Source organism: Gracilinanus agilis, chromosome 2 (genome assembly GCF_016433145.1).
Source record: "Gracilinanus agilis isolate LMUSP501 chromosome 2, AgileGrace, whole genome shotgun sequence".
Lineage (NCBI taxonomy): Eukaryota > Metazoa > Chordata > Mammalia > Didelphimorphia > Didelphidae > Gracilinanus > Gracilinanus agilis.
This window is the reverse complement of record NC_058131.1, coordinates 116,390,842-116,411,567: the sequence shown is the minus strand read 5'-3', so window position 1 is coordinate 116,411,567 and position 20,726 is coordinate 116,390,842. Positions and strand designations below refer to the sequence as shown.

The 20,726-nt window shown below is 36.2% G+C and overlaps 1 protein-coding gene across 1 annotated transcript in view; it reads left to right on the top strand.

Moving 5' to 3' along the window:
• The window catches only part of LOC123233354 (WD repeat containing planar cell polarity effector), a 159,173-nt gene that overhangs the window by 62,786 nt on the left and 75,661 nt on the right, over positions 1–20,726 (top strand). The window contains exon 9 of the mRNA XM_044659480.1: positions 11,997–12,606. Within this exon, the coding sequence (XP_044515415.1) occupies positions 11,997–12,606 (610 nt within the window). The remainder of the gene's footprint in view (positions 1–11,996; positions 12,607–20,726) is intronic.

The window sequence follows — 20,726 nt, the reverse complement described above, 5'->3', positions numbered from 1 at the left end:
AATTCTAGTTGTCACATTTTCTTCAGAGCTCAATGAATAGAGGTAGCTAGATGAATTAGTGGATAGAGAACCAGGCCTAGAGACAAGATTTAGGTTCAAATCTGGGCTCCAATACTTCCTAGCTCTGGGAACCTGAGCAAGTCATTTAACCCCATTTGCCTATCCCTCACTGCTCTTCTGTCTTGCAACCAATACTTAGTATTGGTTCTAAGATGAGGGTTTAAAAAAAAAAGCTTGATGAACAAAGTAGAACCAGTATGATAATGATATATCAGAAAGAAAAGTAAGAGAAATAGCATATGGAAATTAAAAATGAGGAATTCTGCATGTTGAACTATAAAATATACAATATATGAGGCATTTTCCATTGAGAACTTAATTTCTTATTTTAAATGAACTAATATAAAATTTGTTATTTCTCTTCATTGAGATTTTTTTACCCCAAACCATTTTTCTTTGAAAACATTATGGCTCCCACTAATTAAGGTAGGTGTTATAGAAGTTTAAGATGTAAAATTAAGCCAATGGTTTTCTTAAATCCATAAAATAAATCAACAATGTTTTCATTCTGAAAAATAAGTAATTCAGTCACAGAGAGCTTATTTCTATGTTTTCTTTGTTTTCTATTTTATCTCTTCGTTAAGCCAATTTTCTGCTTAGAATACACTGTTAAAAATCTTATTTGATTCACTATGTGAGCTTTATCCATTATTCATTGTGCAAAAAGAGATGCAATTATTTTTTGCTTTTGCATTTAAAAGTTTGCTATATGGATAAGTCAGTATTGTTTTATTTATCTCTAATAGAGAGAAGAGAGAAAATTCTACTTTAAATTCTTTATCTGAAAGCTTTAGAATTGCAGAATAAAAGATCAAATTTGTTTCTTTAAATATTCTGATTTTTGAGTTTGCATTTTAGGATTTGAGTCCCTTTAAGCTTTTACTCTCCTTTGCTAGATAAGTCCATTAGTTACTAATAAAAACTACAATAAAAATATTCCTGAATTCTGCATTTTTAGATGATGCTATAAAATATTTTTTATAATTTTAGTTAATCAGTACCTTATATCCATATAATAATACAGTTTATATAATGCTTTCGACACAGTTACCATAAGAATGTGGTAAATTATGTAAGTGTCCCATTTAACAGATAAGAAAAGGCAGTAACTTCTGCCTGAGATGGCTACCTGAATGGGAAGCAGACCATCTAGGTCACACAGAAAAAATCTGAAATTGACATCAGGATGAATAATGGTCAAGAAATCCAGTGAATTCTTCAATCCCAAATCAACAGAAAAGTCAGCCAAAAATCTGTGAGCAATTGGAAAGGGGGCCCCCAGCACAGCTAGGGTCAGCTTAGCTATCGCTAGCTCAAGCAAAAAAGCCAACAGCTTCCTATCATGACCAGCAAACAGCCAGAGGCAACAATAGCCTACAAGGCTCTGTTTCTAGAGACAATAACAGTAAAGAACTCCCTGAAAAAGCCCCATAAAGATCAGAAAGCCATGGGAAGGGATAGTGCAGAAAGCCTAAGAGTAATGACCTTGGAAACCAAGAGAAACAGCTTTGACTAGGACAGCATGGCAGCCTTCATATCAGGATAGCCCAGGTTTTTTGGGGGGAGGTGCCCAAATTCCCTATTTTCTATTTTGAGATGACATAAATGCCCCTAAAGAACCAGACCTTGGAATCTCAAAACTCTTCTGGGGGCTTACCTTCAGGAGATCTGGACAGGAACCCAGGGACCAACCCCAAGACCAAGCAGGGCCCATCACCCTAGAGCAGTAGTTCCCAAACTTTTTTGGCCTACCACCCTCTTTCCAGAAAAAAATATTACTTAACCCCCTGGAAATTAATTTTTTAAAATTTTAATAGCAATTAATAGGAAAGATAAATGTACCTGTGGCCATCACCCCTCCTGGATCACTGCAGCACCCACCAGGGGGCGGTAGCATCCACTTTGGGAATCACTGCAGAGAGTATAGCCTTACCCTAGCACAATGCTCCAATTCAGGAATTAAACCCATAGATAAGAAGATCAAAGAAAATAACAATATAAATTTTAAAAATCATTGTAGATCTAAAGATCTTTCTATTAGAAGAGAATAACTGTATTAATTCCAAGCAGCAACTCATAGAAAAAAATTTTAAAGAAATTTCCACACTAATTGTATGAGTACTTAGAAGAAATGAAGTCATAATGGAGGCTCTGGACTTAAGGATTAGAAGGAAGATGAATGATTTTATGAGAAAAAGAAGAGAACCTAACACACAAATAATTCCTGAAAACAAGAATTGGCCAAGCCCAAATCAATGAGTCAGTAATTCTGTGAAACATCAAAAAAAATGAAAGCAAAACTAAATGATTGAAAAAACAGAAGAGAAAAAGATAGCTGACATTTATAAAATATACACAGATATTATATAGGTGTTTGTATGTATATGTTATATGTGTATATGTGTATAAACTAACCTGGAATAAACATGTCAAGAAGAGATGATTTAGGAATCACTAGATTTTTTGAAAACCAAAAACATGGACATTGTATTTTTTAAAAATCACAAATGAACTAGACCTATTAGAATCAGAGCACTAAGTAAAAGTGCAAAGATTCCATCAATCATGAACTGAGGAAAACCCCCAAAGGAAAAGTATCAGGAATATTCACAGCCAAAATCCAAAATTCCTTTGTCAAGCAAAAAAATTCTCTTGTGTTCAAAAAATGTTGTTCAAGTACTAAGGAACCACAATCAGGACAACAGATGACCTGAAAGTTTCTTTTATAAATAAGACAGTATTCCAAAGGATGAGACTATAGGCTGATAACTAAAAGTAACCCCACTTAGAGCTGAGTATGATCCTGGGGGGGTGGGGGTGGGAAATGGAACTTTGATAGAATGGAGAATTTTCAAGCTTTTCTAATGAAAGAGCCATAGCTGAGAAGAACTTTGAGGTTCAAACATGAGTCTGAAGAAAGTTAGGAAGGCATTTTGTTTCAATGAAGAAGAATACAGAGAAGAATAAACAAACCCAGAGAAAGGAGGGGAATAGGCATTAAATGAACCTTGCTCTTATCTGAATTGGACAAAAAAAGTTTGAAAACATGCAATTTGAGAACACACACCAAACTCCATAGGAAAACAAGCAGAGATTAGGGGCAGAGGATTAGGATGGAAGTAATGATAAACTTCCTAATTCTGAAGGGGGATGGACAGGAAGAAAAGCAAAGACCTAGAATATGTGGAGAATGACCAAACAGATTGTGGTATTTGAATTAATGAAATATGATTTCACCATGAGAAACTGAAAAGAATATTTCAGAGAATACTGGGTAGAATAAACTGAGAAAAACAACAGAACAACTTTGTAAAGAAAAATAACCTTGAAAGATTTAAGAACTCTACTCAAGGTCATAATGACCAAACATGTCTCCAGATTACCCAGATGTATGTTATCCATTTAATAACAGAAAGGTGATAGACTCAAGGTGCAGAAAGTGGCATATATTTTTGGACATGACCTTTGTACAGATTAGTTGTTCTTGGTTATACTTATTAGTTATGATGCTTCTTCTTCCTTTCTTTCTCTGCCCTTCTATTTGAAGTTTGTATGAGGATACAGACAGGAATAAGGAGAGAAAGTAAGTTAGTAATAGGGAGGTCAAAAGAACTTCATGGGAAAAAAATTTTTAATGCAGAGAAAAGAACAAAAGGAAGTTAGCAGGAAACACAGATAAGCAGGAGAATTTTGAAAGTGACAGTTCAAAAGTGAGATGTATTACATAATTTTCCCAAAAAGAATCAAGATAAAATGGATATTTGTGGTTTCATATATAGTCCTTTTTTTGGTGTTCTGAAGAGGATATTGAAATGCTATTTTTTCATTAGTATTTAAGTTTGGAATAAGAAAACAAACAAACAGAAACCAAGGCAAAGGTAGTTTAAATGACTCACCTGTACTCAAAAGGGTAGGTAGTAACAAAGCTGGGGTTCTGATGCACTTATTTTATTTCCAAGTAGCACATTGCCTCATTATTCTCAGTTATAGAGAATTTGATACTTTGATGATCTGATGATACTGTAATCTCAATCATTTGGATATTGTCTCCAAAAGTCCACAACAATATTTCCCTGTGTAACTCTTATCCAAGTTCTCTTCTATGTTCAGGACAGTCAACCCACCTTCTGTGCTAGCTCTTCCTCTAGATAGATGTCTTGGCATTATAGAGATGCCAGTGAACTATATTGGTTATTTCTTTTTTTTTTTTTGATATACAATTTTTCCAATTCCTTTTTCAGTTACTATAATAATACCCTTTTTGTATTTCTCCTATGCAATCGTATGAACTGAAAGGTTTGAAAAATGCAAGGTTACATGGCATTTCTTGTTTACTCATTACAAAAAACAAGGCTTTTGATTCATTGGAATGAAATGATATATTAAGTATGTTTTGAAAAAGATACATCCTGTGTGTACATTTTTTAAAATCATGCAATATTCATTCAGATTCAGAGAAAATCACCTTATTGCTGGACACTGTATTTCTCTTGATGCAATCTATAATTACATTAGTTTTATTGATTGCCATATCACATCATTGACTCATACTGGGCTCACTTGTCCAAAAATCTTCTAGATGTTTTCTAGACAAACTGCTATCCAGCCACATCTCTCTTAGCTTATACTTAGGAAGTTGAACTTTTAAAAACTGTCGTAAGTTTTTACATTTATCCTTATTAAATATCACCTTGTTAGATTTAATCCAAAGCTATAGTCTGCCAAAGCTTTTTTTTATCCCAGTTACATTACTCAGTTTGTGAGCTAGCTTGTGTCACCTACAAATTTATTGAGCATGCCATCTATTCCTTTATCCAAGTCATTAATAAGAATGTTAAACTCCACAGGACCAAACTCAGTTGTCAAGGCATCCCTCTGGAGACCTCATTCCAAAATAACATTGAACCATTAAAGACCAAAATCCACTTAATTGCACTGTCTTTTAGCATACAAATGATAAATTGGCCTTTGCTCCAACAATTCCATCCCTTAGAACCAAAGCAATCATGTAGCACAGTGGATAGAGTATGGATCCTAGAATGAGGAAGACTTGAGTTCAAATTCAGCTTCAGATACTTATTAGCTGTGTGACCCTGAGCAAGTCATTTAACTTGTCTGTCTCAGTTTCTTCATCTTCTAAGTAATAATACCTATCTACCTCCCAGGGTTGTTGCAAGGATCAAATGAGACAATATTTCCAAAACACAGCACAGTGTCTAATAATAAATCCTTCATTCCTTTTATCATTCTTTCCTTGCTGCCTTCCTTCTGCAATAACTAAGTGTGGCAAATAGTTACCCTGAATAGCTAGTTAAGATGGTAAACTACTTACAAGATGGGTAGTACTTCTGATTCCCTCCTACACAGGTGAACCTGTGCGCGTGCGTGCGCACACACACACACACACACACACACACACACACACACACACACACACAGACACATAGAGCTTTGCTGTTTGCAGATCCCTATCTTGAAGGCACTTTTTGTGTTTCTTCCCCAATTGGGTTTTGTGAAGCTTGTCCCAGGCAAAAAAAAATTGTATCTGACCACATCTCTCTATCTTTTCCTAAAGAATAACATTAAAGGATTTTCTCAAATGCTTTGCCAAAATCTAGGTAATAAACTATGTAGCATTCCCTTGAGAGATCTAACAACAGAGGTATCTTTATTCAGAACCCTCTGAATATTAGTTCCAAGTAAGGCATAAAACACAGAAAGGTATGTTTGCCAAAAGCATTTCCCACATACATGGAGGACGTCCAGCATGACATCCAAATCAAAAAGAGATTTGCCCTATAGATGGCAAAGTCTGCCAAATTAAAGGAATTTGTATTTCCAAAAATGTAATTGGTTCCTTTTCTTAGAAAAAAAGTTTTAACCTTTAATATCTTGAGATTCACATAATTTCACAAACTTCATTTCCCACCCCCCTTTAGGTTATTAGACTCTTTTTTTTTGGTTCATATTCTTGAACTTCCCACAACATTTACCACAACCAACCACCTTCCACTCTACTCTTGTCCATTCTTTCCTTTGCTCCAAAGACACTACTCTTGTGGTTTTACTTCTACATTTCTGTCTTCTTTTCAGACTACTTCCCCAGTTCTTCATCTATGTTGCAATCCTTAAGGTCCTGTCCTTCACCTCTTCTTTTAATCTCTTCAGATTTTCTCTATCAGCAGCCTCAACCACTACTTTAATTTCAGATATCACCATCATGCAGAGGGTTCCTAAAATTGATCTTCCACCTGAGCAGTCTTCTGTACTCCAGACTTGAATCTCCAACTGCCAATAAGGTGCCACCACATAGATATACTACATAAACCTCAACTCAACATGTTCCAAATATATTATTATTTTTCCAATTAAGCTTAGGTATCTACATGTGATTATGTTTCTGATTGGCATCACTATTCATCCAGTCTCCTGTGCTTGAAGTCTTATTGTCTTTGATCCTCCTTCAACCTTTCATGTTTGATTAGATACTAAGTCCTATTACTTCTAATTACATATTATCTTTTATTTCTCCCATCCATCTCCTCTTTTTTATTCACTCTGCTGCCACTAAAGTACCAGCTTCCTGGAATCTGAAAGCAGCTTCATAACAGATTTTTCCAACCCCATTCTCTTTCTTTCAAGCCATTTCCCCAAAATGCCAAATTCTTCTTCCTTATATATAGATCCAGTTATATTACTCTTTTCTTCAACTATCTTGAGTGATCCTTTTTGACTTAAAAGCAGTTTCTATATTTGAAAGTAGTGTAGGTAAAAAGCACTTCATTAATCATTATTATTGAATGCCAAGCAAAATAACATTGATCTTTATTTTTGGAAAAATCTGTGAGTAAATGCAAGATATATTGTAGAACCTCATCATATGTACATTAATTTATGGAGATTTAATTATATGTATAAAAGAGAAAGGCAAAAATTACAACTAAAATAGTATAGGATTAGTCTACCCACCATTCCACTCAGCAAGCATATGACCTAAATAAGTATGAAATCTACTTTTCTCTAAGTCAGTTTCAGTTCCTGAGTCTTAATTCTCAACTTGGGAAATGGGTCACTAGCCTGACCCAGAGGCAAGATATAATAGTGATGGAGTACTTCAATTATCCAGATACATGCTAGCATTCTTAGGTGTGTTTCTGCAAAAATCAGAGCAGCTAATGGCATTTTAGTTTGTCTTGAATACTGTTTGATCATTCACAAAATAGAGAAAATCATAAGACATTTTTTTATTTTGGATCTGATTCTTGCTAAGAGAAACTATTTTGGGGGGGAGAAGGGATTGAAAATGATGAGAACTTGAAGATAAATCATTTCTTCCTAGAGTTTGTGATAAATAAAGGACATGCTGGGTATAATCTGATTTGCATATTAGATTTGGGGAGAGCCAATTTGAAAGTTTCAATGGAAGGGTAGGTGGGATGCCATGGACTACAATGTTATGTAGGAAGTCAGTCCAAGAGGGGTGAACTCCCAAAGATTACATTCTGAAGACCCAAAGGGAAATAAAGCATTCTGAAGAAAAAGGAGTCATCTGAAAAGGCATGTAATTACACACAGAACTCACTAAAACAACTTAATGAAGATGAAAGCAAAGGCAAGGCAGAATGAGTGTCAAGTGCTAAAACAAAATAAACGGAGGCTGGCAAAGGCTAAGGATGCCAAAAAAAGGTTTCTTTTTAAATCTATATTTAAAGTAGAGAATCTATAGCTCATCTAGGTACTAAAGAGCCTGTCAGAACAAGTGCCCTCACCCTCCGATATCTCTCTCCCACTCCCAACTGACCACTGACCCTCTCTATCAATTTCCACCATTACAGAAATCCAGAAAATGTAAGGTCTTATTGTGCTTATTGTTTGTTGATATTGATGTTGAGATAAATCAAGATAGACCTACAGCTTTTGGGAGAGGTCTGCTGTGGCAGACTTTTGAGAGAACATGACCAAGCGTTGCCTAAGATGGGCAGACATGGATGGGTTGTTCTCTGCATCCTCAGAGGAAATTCCCAAATTGATATCATAGATACATTTTAGTATTTGATTATTTATCTAATATCTCATTGATTAGTACTTTGCACCTTGATTTCTCTTGTTCTTTAATCTTATGCCCCTGGTCTGACTGTTTATTCAGAATTTGCTAGTGGCTCTTTAAGAGACAGATGGTCATTTAATGTTAAAGTTTTTTCTTTTATCATGTTCATCCACACAAACAAATTGACAAACTGGCAGTATCCATTAGTTTTGGGGTTTGAGAAATACTTTTGCTATTATTTTTCTTTGGTTCTTTTTAGAGCTATGGCTATAAGACATGCTTTTAGTTTACAGTATAATAAAGTACTACCTTTACAGCAACAACCTCATAAATTCTTTTGCTTGCCTTAAGTCTTTCCTCTGGTCCATGCTACACACTGTCACCAGGTTAATTTTTCTTAAATTCTGATCTGACCTTGCTACTCCCCTACTCACTAAACTCCAACAGATACAACTTTTTCTTTTTCGTTTTTTAAACTTTTAGCTTTTAAAGCCCTTCACAGCCCGTCCCCAACCTATCTCTCCAGCCTCACCAAACATTACCTCTCCACCCCTGCCTTTTACACTCTCCTATCCAGGCAAACTGGTCTTCTTGCTGTTCCTCACATTCCTTCTGTAATTTTTGTGCCTTCACACTGGCCATCTCACATGACTGAAATACATTCCCTCATTCCCTCTGCCTCACAGAGAACCTCTCTTCATTTTCCTCATATATCTTCTGCCTAAAGCCTTTCATTATTTTCTCAGCCACTCTTGCCCTCCCTCTCAAACTATCTTGCCTTGAGCTATTTTGTACATATTTGTATTTTTTTCAGCCTAGATTTATACTGTATATATTTTCATTTGTACTTCTCGACTTCCCCCACCCCCATTAGAATGTCAGGTCAAGGAATGGGGATTGTTTTACCCTTTATACTTGTTTCCCCAGTGCCTGGCACATATTAGGCACTTAATAAATGCTTGTTGATTGATTGATATCCTAGAAATAGAGATCCTTTTTAGGAAGTCAGATATCATTTTCATTAGCATTTAATGATTTTTTTCATTCAACGAATATTTACTGAATGCCTGTTATAGCCAAGGTGGTATGCTAGTTCCTGTGAGGTTAGAAAGATTGTACCTTGAAGGCATTTGCAGTCTTATAAGGGAGATAAGATTGATACACAAATAGTTATTATGCAAGAAGAGTCTAAATTCCCTAAGAAAGGTACAAAGCATTATAGAAGTTCAGAAAATAGAGAGATCACTTTTGGCTTAGGGATAAAGTAAGGTTCCAGAGAAGTGAAATATTTGTACTTTCTTTTAAGGATCCACCTGATTTCACAAGCTGAGAGGGAGACAAAGGGCAATCCAGTAAAAGGCAACAATATGAACAAATATATGGAGATGGGAAATCAACTAGTGTGTTAGGGCAACAAGTGATGTCACTTGCCTGGATTATAATGTATGTTTGGGAAGTCAAAAGAACTGAGATTGGAAAGGAAGTTTGGTCTCAAAAATCATGAAAGGTCTTGACTGGAAGGCAAGGGAGTTTATATTTTATTTAGTTGACAGTGGAGAATCATTAAAAATTTTTGAGTAGGTTCATGTTGTTGATATTTCTCAGGCACCAATGTGCAGAGAGGGAGAAAGAGAAAGTGTGCATAAAATGCCTCATATCATCCTCTATATCTGGTATCTTGAAATTCATTCTAAAATCAATGAATCTTAGTTCTTAGAGTCAGAAGAGATCTCAGCGGTCATCTAGTACAGCTCAGCCTTGAAAGAAGAACCTCCTCCATTTGTTGTTATTGTTTAGTAGTTCAGTCAAGTGTGACTCTTCCTAACCTCACAGATCATGCTGTCCAGTGGGTTTTTTTAGGCAGAAATAATAGCATGGTTTGCCTTTTCCTTCTCTAGTAAATTAAGGCAAACAGAGGCTAGTGGTTACCCAGGGTCACATAGGTAGTATCTGAGGTTGGTTTTGAACTCAGGTCTTACAGACTCCTGGCCCAACACTCTATATTCACTTAGCCACCTTGCTGACTCTTAATCCCCTCTGTACTGTTTCCCAAAAGTAGTCATCCAAAGCAAATATTAAAAACTTCTAGTGAAATGGCCCAAGGAGCATGGTATACTCTAGAAGAAAGAGCATTGAGCCTTATTTTAGGATACTGAAGTTAAAATCAATCCAAAATTTAGGTAACTGTGTGACTTCACCAGGTCCCTATGCTTCAGTTTCCTCTTCTGAAAAATTAGAATAATATTATTTGCATTGTCTGTTTCACAGGGTTATTGTGAGGAAATGCTATGCATATATAAATTATTATATATTGCCTTCACACAGTTATTGTAGGAAAAATTCTTTCTCAGTCTAAAAATGGTATGTAAATGTGTTATCATCACATCCTTTTTTTTGTTTCTCATTTTGATGATGAGGATTGATAATACTAATACAATTAAATTAGTGCTATTTACAGAGTGCTTTTTTGTTATTTTCTTTTATCTTTACCAAAATATAAAATAGGCAGAGCAAGTTTGGTTTTTTTTATCTGACAAAGAAATAGAAATAGAATAAAATAATTTCCCTAGAGTTACATAACCAAATCATACCAAAATTGCAACCTGAGATGTGTAACTGAGTTTAGTAACTCCCCTCCGTTATGCTGGCTAGCTAGTTCCTTCTTTTTGTGTGTAAAGTTTTTTTTTTTAAAGTTCCTATATCACTTGAATCATCAGCCTACAGCATTCAGTTGGTCTTAGCCTATAATTTTTCTCTTAGTTTAAAACAAATGAATGATTTTCATTGATGACTAAGTGGGGTAGCTTCTTTGCCCCAAGGCACTGACATCCAGTGTGGCAAGCCTCATCCCTGAGCTATGGGGCATCTGAGAAATGAAGGCAGATCATCTTCCTGAGTGTTTTATGCTTTGTGGTACTCCAGCAACTTGCAATATGTTACTTAACCCAGTCCCCTTATGCATCTTCCCTAGGGTGATAGTACCATTTTTCCCCTTAGGGAAATACTTTCCTTCTCTTTTCCAAATGGGGCAGAGAGAATGTCAGTAGAGTATAAGTCCCTTGAAGGTGGACATTTTTGTCTTTGTATTTCTAGTACCTAGCACACACTAGATACTTAATAGTTTGTTGATTGACTGATAGATGGACCACCCATCTTCTAGCATCCTAAAGCCACTGCCACCCTCTCCTATCCTCCATTTAATTGTCCTCCATGCTCTCTCTTCTTAAACTCTTCTCTGTTTGATTGCTACCATCACCATCATCACCAGCCCCCATAAGAAAAAAATAGTCCACAGTAGGACTATGGCATCATATTTTCATAGTTGAGTAAATAATGCTCTATAACAGATGATCTCTTCCCTAATTATCCCAAATAATCATTATTATTTACATTTGCTTGTTTGATAATAAGTATGATAATGGGGGCAGTATGGTTCAGTGGAAGGAACATCTTGGGGCAGATGACCTGAGTTCAAGTCCATCTTTGAGCCTCACTATGTATGTGCCCTCAGTCAAATCACTTAACCTCTCTGAGTCTACTTTTTCTTTCAAACCTAAAGCATTTGAAGTTTCTGCTGCCGTTTCTATTTCTTTAACTTAAAAAAATGTCATATTTAGACTATTTTAGCATGCCACACATTTATTACATAGATATTTGTCAAGGTCTTTTTGTTTTATGTTTTTATACATCTTCCAAAAAAGTTTAAACCAATATTTTTAGTGATTCAAATTCTGCTGCTATTCCATTTTCATGCTCAAATTATATATTGCAGAGTTCAAATTGGGAAGTGAATGGCTTCTAATAAGATGCTAGCATGCTAGTTAATATACAACACATTATGCAACAAAAGCAGAAAATGTTTATCTGAATATACTTTTTTTTCATACAGGTTCTGAGTTTCATCCGTACAGACTGGAATCTACTTGATGCTAGCTTTAGCACTAATCAGCCTTATCAGGTGCACACAGTAGAGCACTCCATCAGTGTAGACAAAGAGCCCATGGCTGACAGCTGCATTTATGAGTGTGTTCGCAACAAAATCCACTGTGTAACAGTCACCAGAATACTACTACGATCAAAGGCCATCAGCTGCTGCAGGAATGTTGCTGAAGACAAACTAATTCTAGGCTGTGAAGATTCTTCAATCATTCTCTATGAAGCCCACCGAAGAGTGACTCTGTTGGCTCAGGCTGAAATTTTGCCCACATTCATTAGTTGTCACCCAGGTGGGGCTGTCCTCCTGGTTGGAAGTTCCCAAGGGGATTTGCAGGTTTTCGATATAGCACTGTCACCCATCAAAATACAGCTTTTGGCTGAAGACTGCTCACCAAAGAAAACCCTTCAACTTAGTAAACATTTTGATGTCTCCAGCAGCCTTATTCAAATGCAGTGGACAGCTCCTCAGTTTGTATCTCAGACTCCTAATAGTATTGACATTCATGATCTCCTGTTCCTTAGGTTTGACAGAGGACCTTTGGGTATACTTCTGTTTAAACTAGGTGAGTAAAAGAGGCTTTGTTGTGATTTTTTAAGTGTTTGTATTTACTGACATTAGAATTAAGGGCATAAAACCATTCCCATAATGTGGTCACTTTTTGATCCAATCCATCTAGGCTTTATCCTTTCTACATGTGGATTCATTATCAAGATACATTTAGTGCAAAGTTTACATTGATTTGTGTATTGTTGTAATCAAAATTCCCATCTATTCAAAAGCAGTTCTCAACAAAGCATCTCAACCCCAAATGCCATGACTTTTTCAAATTATGAAATGTATCCATTTTAAAAAAAAATCCATACTGAGTAGACTCACTTGGATATTTTGATGGATCTTTGATCTCATAAATATGAGTATTTCGCCCATTTGTAAGATTATAATTAACCATATCATCTCATCCCATGCAATTCTTCTCATACCTGCTCAGAAATGCTCAAAATACTGGAAACCCTCTGCTAGATCCTTTAACATTTAAGCAACAATAATAATGGCTGATATTTAAGTAGAGATTTAAAGCTTACAAAGCATTTAATGTGCATTGTCTCATTTGATCCTCAGGAAAACTCCATGAGGTAGAGACATGCTAGGTAAATCACTCCCATTGTAAGGATGAGAAAATTGAGGCTCAGAGAAAAGTAACTTTTTTTTACCTATGTCAGAGTGGTAATATCCTAGTCAGGATTTGAATTTAGGTCTTTCCTGACATCATAAGGACCCTTTTTCATAGACCTCAAAGAGACCTTCATGACCTTCTAGCCCTTTTTTCATTAAGTAGATAAAGACATAAGCTCAGAAAGATTAGATGATTTACCTAATTTATCAAGTCAGTAGTAAGAGCCAGATCTCTTGACTTCCATTTCAGTACTATGGTGCTTCTTGTCATGTATCAGTGCTGAAGAATACATGAGAAAAAACCAAATTGAAATACATAGATTAAATTAAGAAAAGGGAATAAGCATTCACTTAGAGCCTACTTTGTACCAGCACTATGTCAAGCACTGATACAAATAATATCTTATTTGATCCTCACAATAGTTCTGTGAGGTAGAAGCTATTATTACTCCCATTTCACAGTTGAGGAAATGGAGGCAAACAAAGGTAAAGTGGCTTACCCAGGGTCACACAGCTAATAAGTATCTAAGACTGGGTTTGAACTCAGGTCTTCTAATCCTACACTTAGCACCATCCACCAGCTCCTCCATTGAGAAAATTCTTTCCCAACTTTCTTTGTAAATGCAAAAATGACATGATGATTATTTTCTTGTCATTCTGTCATTTTCAGTGATATTACATGTTTTTTTTATTGTTTAGTCATTTTTCAGTTGTGTCTAAAGGTTTTCTTGTGAGGTTTTTTTGGCAAAGATACTGGAGTGGTTTGCCATTTCCTTCTCCAGCTCATTTTACAGATGAGGAAACTGAGGCAAACAGGATTAAGTGACTTGATCAGAGTCACACAGCGAGTAAGTGTCTGAGGCTGGATTTAAACAAAAAATGGAGAGTGTGTTCTTGGTTTTGGTGAAGGAGGGGAGGATATTTATTTTAAAAGTATTCTTGAAGTCCTTGTTTAGTTAATACCTTTTCTAACAACCAATTTACTAGGGCTGATAAGCAATGAGGAGCATACTAGATAGGGGCTTCTGAATAACAGCACTGGAACCTAGCTCCTTAGGGTTCTTTTTAGAATCCTAAGGGGAATGATATTGCAGAATTGTTTCAATTTGCATTTTCCTAATCAATAATGATTTAGAACATTTTTCATACAGTAAAATATAGCTTTAATTTTTTCATCCAATTGATGTAACAAATAAATGAATAAATTTAATTTTCTTTTTCTTATAAAAATCCTTACCTTCTGTCTTGGAGCCAATACTATGGATTGGCTCCAAGGCAGAAGAGTGGTAAGGGCTAGGCAATGGGGGTTAAGTGACCTGCCCAGGGTCACATAGCTAGGAAGTGTCTGAGGCCAGATTCTAACCTAGGACCTCCCATCTCTAGGCCTGGCTCTCAATCCCCTGAGCCACCCAGCTGCCCCCAAAATTTAAAGTTTTTTAAAAAGGAAGGTGAGTCTTCCTGTCTCCAGGCCTAGTGCTCTACCTAGTCTGCTATCTAGCTGTCCTACATACATGTCATAGTCAGTTTCAAATGAAAAAGAATTTTAAAATCTTAATTAATTCTTAAATTAATTTAATTCTTAATTAAAAAATAAAATATTAAATTCTGAAAAATTTTGCCCCATTTTTTACAAATGGTTTGGTGAATCTATGTCATTGATTAAATAATTGCCAATTCACACAAAAATATAAAATTTCCAGGAGATAGTGGCTTCAGTAATATGACAATCATTTTTACCTCCTGAAATGAAATTAACTTAATTTAATTCATCTTATTTTATTAATCTGAAATTATAATAGTTAAAATTTACATAGTTTAAAGTTTGCCAAGCACTTTACCTATCGTATCTCATTTGAGCTGAAAGACAGTTATCTATTAGTCAACAGATTTATTGTATTCTAGTTGGAGTCCTGTCTTTCCAAAGAAGAAATTTACTTGAATGTACCCAAAATGTCATTATTGTCCAAGAAGAATATTGAAAGGGAAAAATGTATAGGCTGCCATTTATTGTAAGATAAATAATCCAGCCCCACTTTGCCCAACAACAGGTTTTACAGTTGTATATCTCCACATTCAATACTAAAGTGGATGTTTGATGTTTTACATGTTGTCTGTTATAAAAAAAAAAATACAACATCTAAATTACCCAGTTAACTATTAAGCAGAAGGCTCCCTGCCCAGTATACCTAGCTTTTCTTTAGTCCTCCCTTGTGGGACTACTCACAGCAGCTTTCCAGAAAGCCCAGCTTTCCCTGCCTATCTCTAGCACATTTATGTTCTTACTAAAGCAAACAAGCTCTCAGTGCAGGGATTTAGAGGCCTTCCTGCTAATTGCCGGCTTGTAGACTTAATTGGACTATCTCCCTGGGCACTATTCCTAAATCAATTAGGCAATGAGTTGGCTGTCACCTCTTTTTCCCAAGAAGGTCTCTTGAAAGCCTAGCATCCAAGAAAAGCCAGGCATCCCATATGGGAAGATGGTGACCTCTCCAATTGAAACATATCATTTTAAATTTGTTTTCCTATCATTATAAATTTTGGAGGCTAGGGAAATGTTCCTATCTTGCAGCATCTTTTAAGGTCAAATTATGCAGTTCTGCGTGGTTAGTTATCTTTCTTTTTTGCCAATTTTCATGCATTAATAAGGTTAATAACAACTACACTGTGATTAGTCATTTCTTCTTCCTTGGAATATTTCAGATCTAACACGTAACGTCTTTTTGTTTTCCCAAGGAGGAAAAAAACGCTACACTGAAATAAAACTAAAGTTCTAACATTTCCGAGGATCTGATTTAGTGGCAACTAAAAACATATATGCTTTTCTTGTACTAACATATTTCTAAATCTGGGCATTCATATGAATTTTTCATGTATAAATTAAGTCATTGCAAATATAAACAGGTAATTGCATGTACATTTTACTCAGGGCATATTTATGAGGTTGTGTTTTTTTTCAGGTGTTCATTGTGCAAACCTTTGGAAAATTTGACATTAAAGGTGTGGCTCACAATTTAGCTGTGATTGACCAGAATTTAAAAGGGAATTTTTTTATTTATTAACATAGGAGAGCCAGGTGCTAATTAAACCATGACTTTGATTTTGAATCCCACAAGTCAACTGATTTTATACAGAGAAAAATTCAAGTTTCATTTCTACAGACCGCTACCTTTAAGGCTGACCAGCCATTTCACATTTGTGAATGTGAAAACATTCACAAGGGGAAAAAAAGATCCTCAGTAAAAATCTGTCATTACTATTGGAAAAACAAAAGTAATCAAAGAGTGCATAGTCATTTTCATATATGAAAGGCAACATATTGTCTTAATTTTTTAAATCGTTAAGCCTTGAGAATCTCTTTGCCTAATAATCATGATCACTGAATCTGATTTGAGTATCAGATATATCAGATATTTGAATATCTCAAAATCAGAAGGACTTTCCAAGGTCATATTGTCTTAAACAAAGCTAAATTAGGAAACTGCATTCTAGCAAACCTTTGGCCACATTTATCCCTCACTTGAGAACGTCCGAAGATGTGCAACTCACCAGTCCCAAGGGTGATGATGGGTTCTACTTTGTACCATTCTCATTGTTAAGAATTTTTTCCAAAGTGTACATATTACTCCATGTCTTACCTTTTAAGACCAAACAAGCTTGATTTTTCTTCCACTTAATGAACTGTCACACACTTGGAAGTGGCTGTGCTATTCCCTCTTCATCTGCGTATTAAGCATTCTACATTCCTTTAATAGATTCTCATATGAATTCTCATTTGAATTCCCTCGCTCCCTCATCAGCCTCTTCTGTATGTTGTCCAGAGAACCTGTAACCCAAATCCCCATAATAAATGTATGTATGCTATGCTTTAACTGACCTGAGGCGCCAAACAGCACCATTACACCATCTCAGCTGCCATTACATTTTGGCACAGTTAGTGTTGTTTCTTGGCTCCTCGCCCCTTATTCAATCAATCACTCAGTAAACATTTATTAAGCACCTATTATGTGCTAGGCACCATATGTTAAGAGCAGCACAATTCAGTTCTTTTTAGACAAGTCAGAGAACAGCCTCATTTCAATGGTCCAGACTATGGTATCCCAGTGCCTTCCCTCACTGGGGATAAGGCAATTCTAAATTAGCACTATGTCACTTATTGGTCTCAAAATTCTGTATTAGCCACTGAGTATCTTAGAGATTGTGATCTGAGCTGGAACCATGTACATCTTATTTACCATCCAAGACACCCACCATATGTTGTCCAGGGAGGTAGGGACAGTCAGGTCCCCACATCTATGTTATTCCTCTTGGTATCAGTTCCCCTTCCATAAATGCTATCTGTGGGTGGCAGTATTGTTCTTTGGGATCAACTCTTTCCCCTTCTGTCCCTGCAGTATTGATACGCTTTTAAAAATGTGTCAGTTGCATGAGAATAGATGGTCTGATCAACATATAGAAGTGTGGGATTGTCCCATCCCTCCCACCACACATTATGCATCATTTGGTTCAGTGTGAAATCTCATTGGCTTTTACCAGTGCCTTGGCGTCCTTTAGCTCAGATTTAGAGTCCACTAAAGCCTGCAATTCCTTTCTACATGCTCTATCATCTAGCCATATCTTTCTCATCATGTGCCTCTACAGTTGGGTTTTTATCACTCAGTTAGAGGCAGCTAGGTGGCACAAAAGGTAGAGTGCTGAGCTTGGAGTCAGGAAGACCTGGGTTTAAATCTAGTCTCAGACATTTACTAGCTGTGTAATGCTGGACAAGTCTCTTAGCCTCTGTTTGCCTCAGTTTCCTTGTCTATAAATATGAGAATCATAATACCACCTACTTCCCGGGCATGTTTTGTGAGGATAACAAATAATAGTTGCCAAGTTCTTAGCTCAGGGTCTGCCACCTAGCAGGATCTGTCAGCACTCCTTCTGTTCTCCCTTTCATCCAACTCAAATGAAAGACTTCTCATTTATCTCTTTCAAATTTCATCTCATTGAGAGATAGCATGGCAGAATAGAGAGCAGACCTGGAAGCCAGGAAAACTTGGGTTCAGTTTCCACCTCTGGCATATACTGACTATATGACCCTGGGCTATCCCTCTCAGTATGCCTTCTCTAAGACCATAAGGAGCAGAGAAAGTACTCGTTTGCATTAAAAGAGAACATTTCCTTAACAGGAGTGACCCCACACCAATGAAATCATGGGTCAAGGCCCCAGAGACTCCCCTATCCTAAACTTCATCTCATTAGGTGAGACATCTAGCTGTAGTCTGCCAAATCTTTTCGAGTAGAAGCAGCTGTGGCTCCATGGTTAAGAGTACCATGTATAGAGGCAGGAAGACCTGAGTTCAAATCCAGCCTCAGATACTTCCTAGCTGTATAACCCCGAGAAAGTCATTTAACCTCCAATTGCCTTACAAAAGGATCCACTGATTGTACTGGAGAAAGAAATGGCAAACCATTCCAGTTTCTTGCCAAGAAAATCCCACACTGCTGTTCATGGGGCCACAAAGAGTTAGACTCGAAATACCAACACAGTATCTCTTTGAATCTCAATGCTGTCATACAATATATAAACTATCCCTGGCAATTTTGAGTTATCTACAAGTACAAAGAGCAGAGAGAGAAAAAAAAACAATAGTAGCTATAATGAAATGACAGAAATAAGCTTTCTAGGGTTTCAAGTTATCTGTCTGACATTGTATTAGCTATCATTGCTAGCATAGTTGATTTGTAGGTGGAAAAATTTAGAAAAGTACTTAACATTTTATTTTCTTTTATTCATTATTCTGAATTAATCTCCTTTGAAAGTTTACTTATTTATTTGTTTTTAACATATCCATTAGTTATGATGATTTATCTTAGAGCAAAAAAAAAGCTTAAAGGGAATATATGGAATTAGTACCTACATATGGTAAACTTCCCTAGAAGTCCTCAGAATCTAGGGTGGATATCTATGGAGAATTTATAAGAGGAACTGGACAAGAATTACACAGGATAAGCATGACTAGGCCATATTGTGCACTGTTGGAGAGAATATCCCCATTAATGAGATTTACCCAAGTATGGTACATGACTTAAAAAAGATGATGTCATAAAAAGAGCAGCTCAGTTATATGAATTATATTTTCCTTAAGGGTCCAAGTGATCAAACTGAACAACAAACCTTCAGAGAGCTTTTCTCTCCTGGGATTTTAAAAATAGCCTGAGAAATATAGGTGAGGACAAGTTCAACCCTAATTGTATCTTCTTTATTTCACCTGCATTAAGACTTATTTAGCATGTCTGTTGTCTTGGAACTCTTTTAGAAAAGAATCATCTCTTTTATAATTTGTTCTTATAGGCAGCATTTTTTATGTTATTTCATTATTTTTCAACTTCAATTCTATTTGATAAGTCACCACTATATTCCAGGGAGCTTAATTGCAGTGGATTGAGAGCCATTCTCAGAGTTAGGAAGTCCTGAGTTTAAATTCTGTTTCCGACACACTAGTTGTGTCATCCTTGGGCAAGGTCACTTACCCTCCCAGTGCCCCTGCAGATCTCTAAGATGATAAGCTGCAGAACAGTTGGTGATTTATATTGGTGGGGGATTTTCTTTCACATCAATCTCCCTCCACCAATATAGATCTTGATTAAAGAAAATAATGGCCCAGACATTATGCAAAGTTATTATGGAAATACAAAGAGAAAAAAAAAACACCTCAACAAGGCAATAGTCTCTGCCCTCCAAGAACTTATATTCTACTGGTGAGATGGGTGAAAGAGGGCAAGATGTATTCAATGGACAAAAACTATATAGAAAAATAAATAAAAAGTAACTAAAGGAAGAAGGAGAGCACAAATAACTGGGGAATTCAGAAGAGTTTTCTGCTGAGATGAAATAAGTTATATCCCTCCTTTCAAGGAATCTAGAATCAACTAGAGAGAAAGGAGCTGCACACAAATAAGTATGACATAAGACAGAATGTGAGAGGGACAAAATGAATGGTGTAGACAAAATGCTCTTAATTTGAGGAAAATTTGAGGATAGAGTTGCTGAGTGGGAGCAGGGAGACTTCATGGAGAAAGTGGCACCTGAGCAGGACCTTGAAGAATGTAATAGCCATAGAGGCAGATTGCAAGGGGAGGGCATTCCAGGCATTGGGAATATTAGTAAATGCCTGGATAAGGAAGAGTACAAGGCGAGAGCAGAGAACACCTAGTTCATTGATTTTTCCTTATCAAAGCGTTAATTAGTGATATCATTGCTGGAGAAGATATAAAAGAAAGTTTTAACAAAAGTAGGGTCACCTTGAGTCACACGGATTCCAATAAACTTGCAGTTAAGAGGGAGAGATGCTGTGAGGATTTATAGTTTTGCCAAATTGTAAGCATATGAAACAACCACAGATATAAGCATCAGATTTTAAGATTCCACCATGAGGTCAACCCCTTTGGACAGTAAAAATCTACCTAAACTCATTCCTCAAAGATGAAGAAACCCCTCCCTCCTCATTCTTTTGATTCTAAACCCTT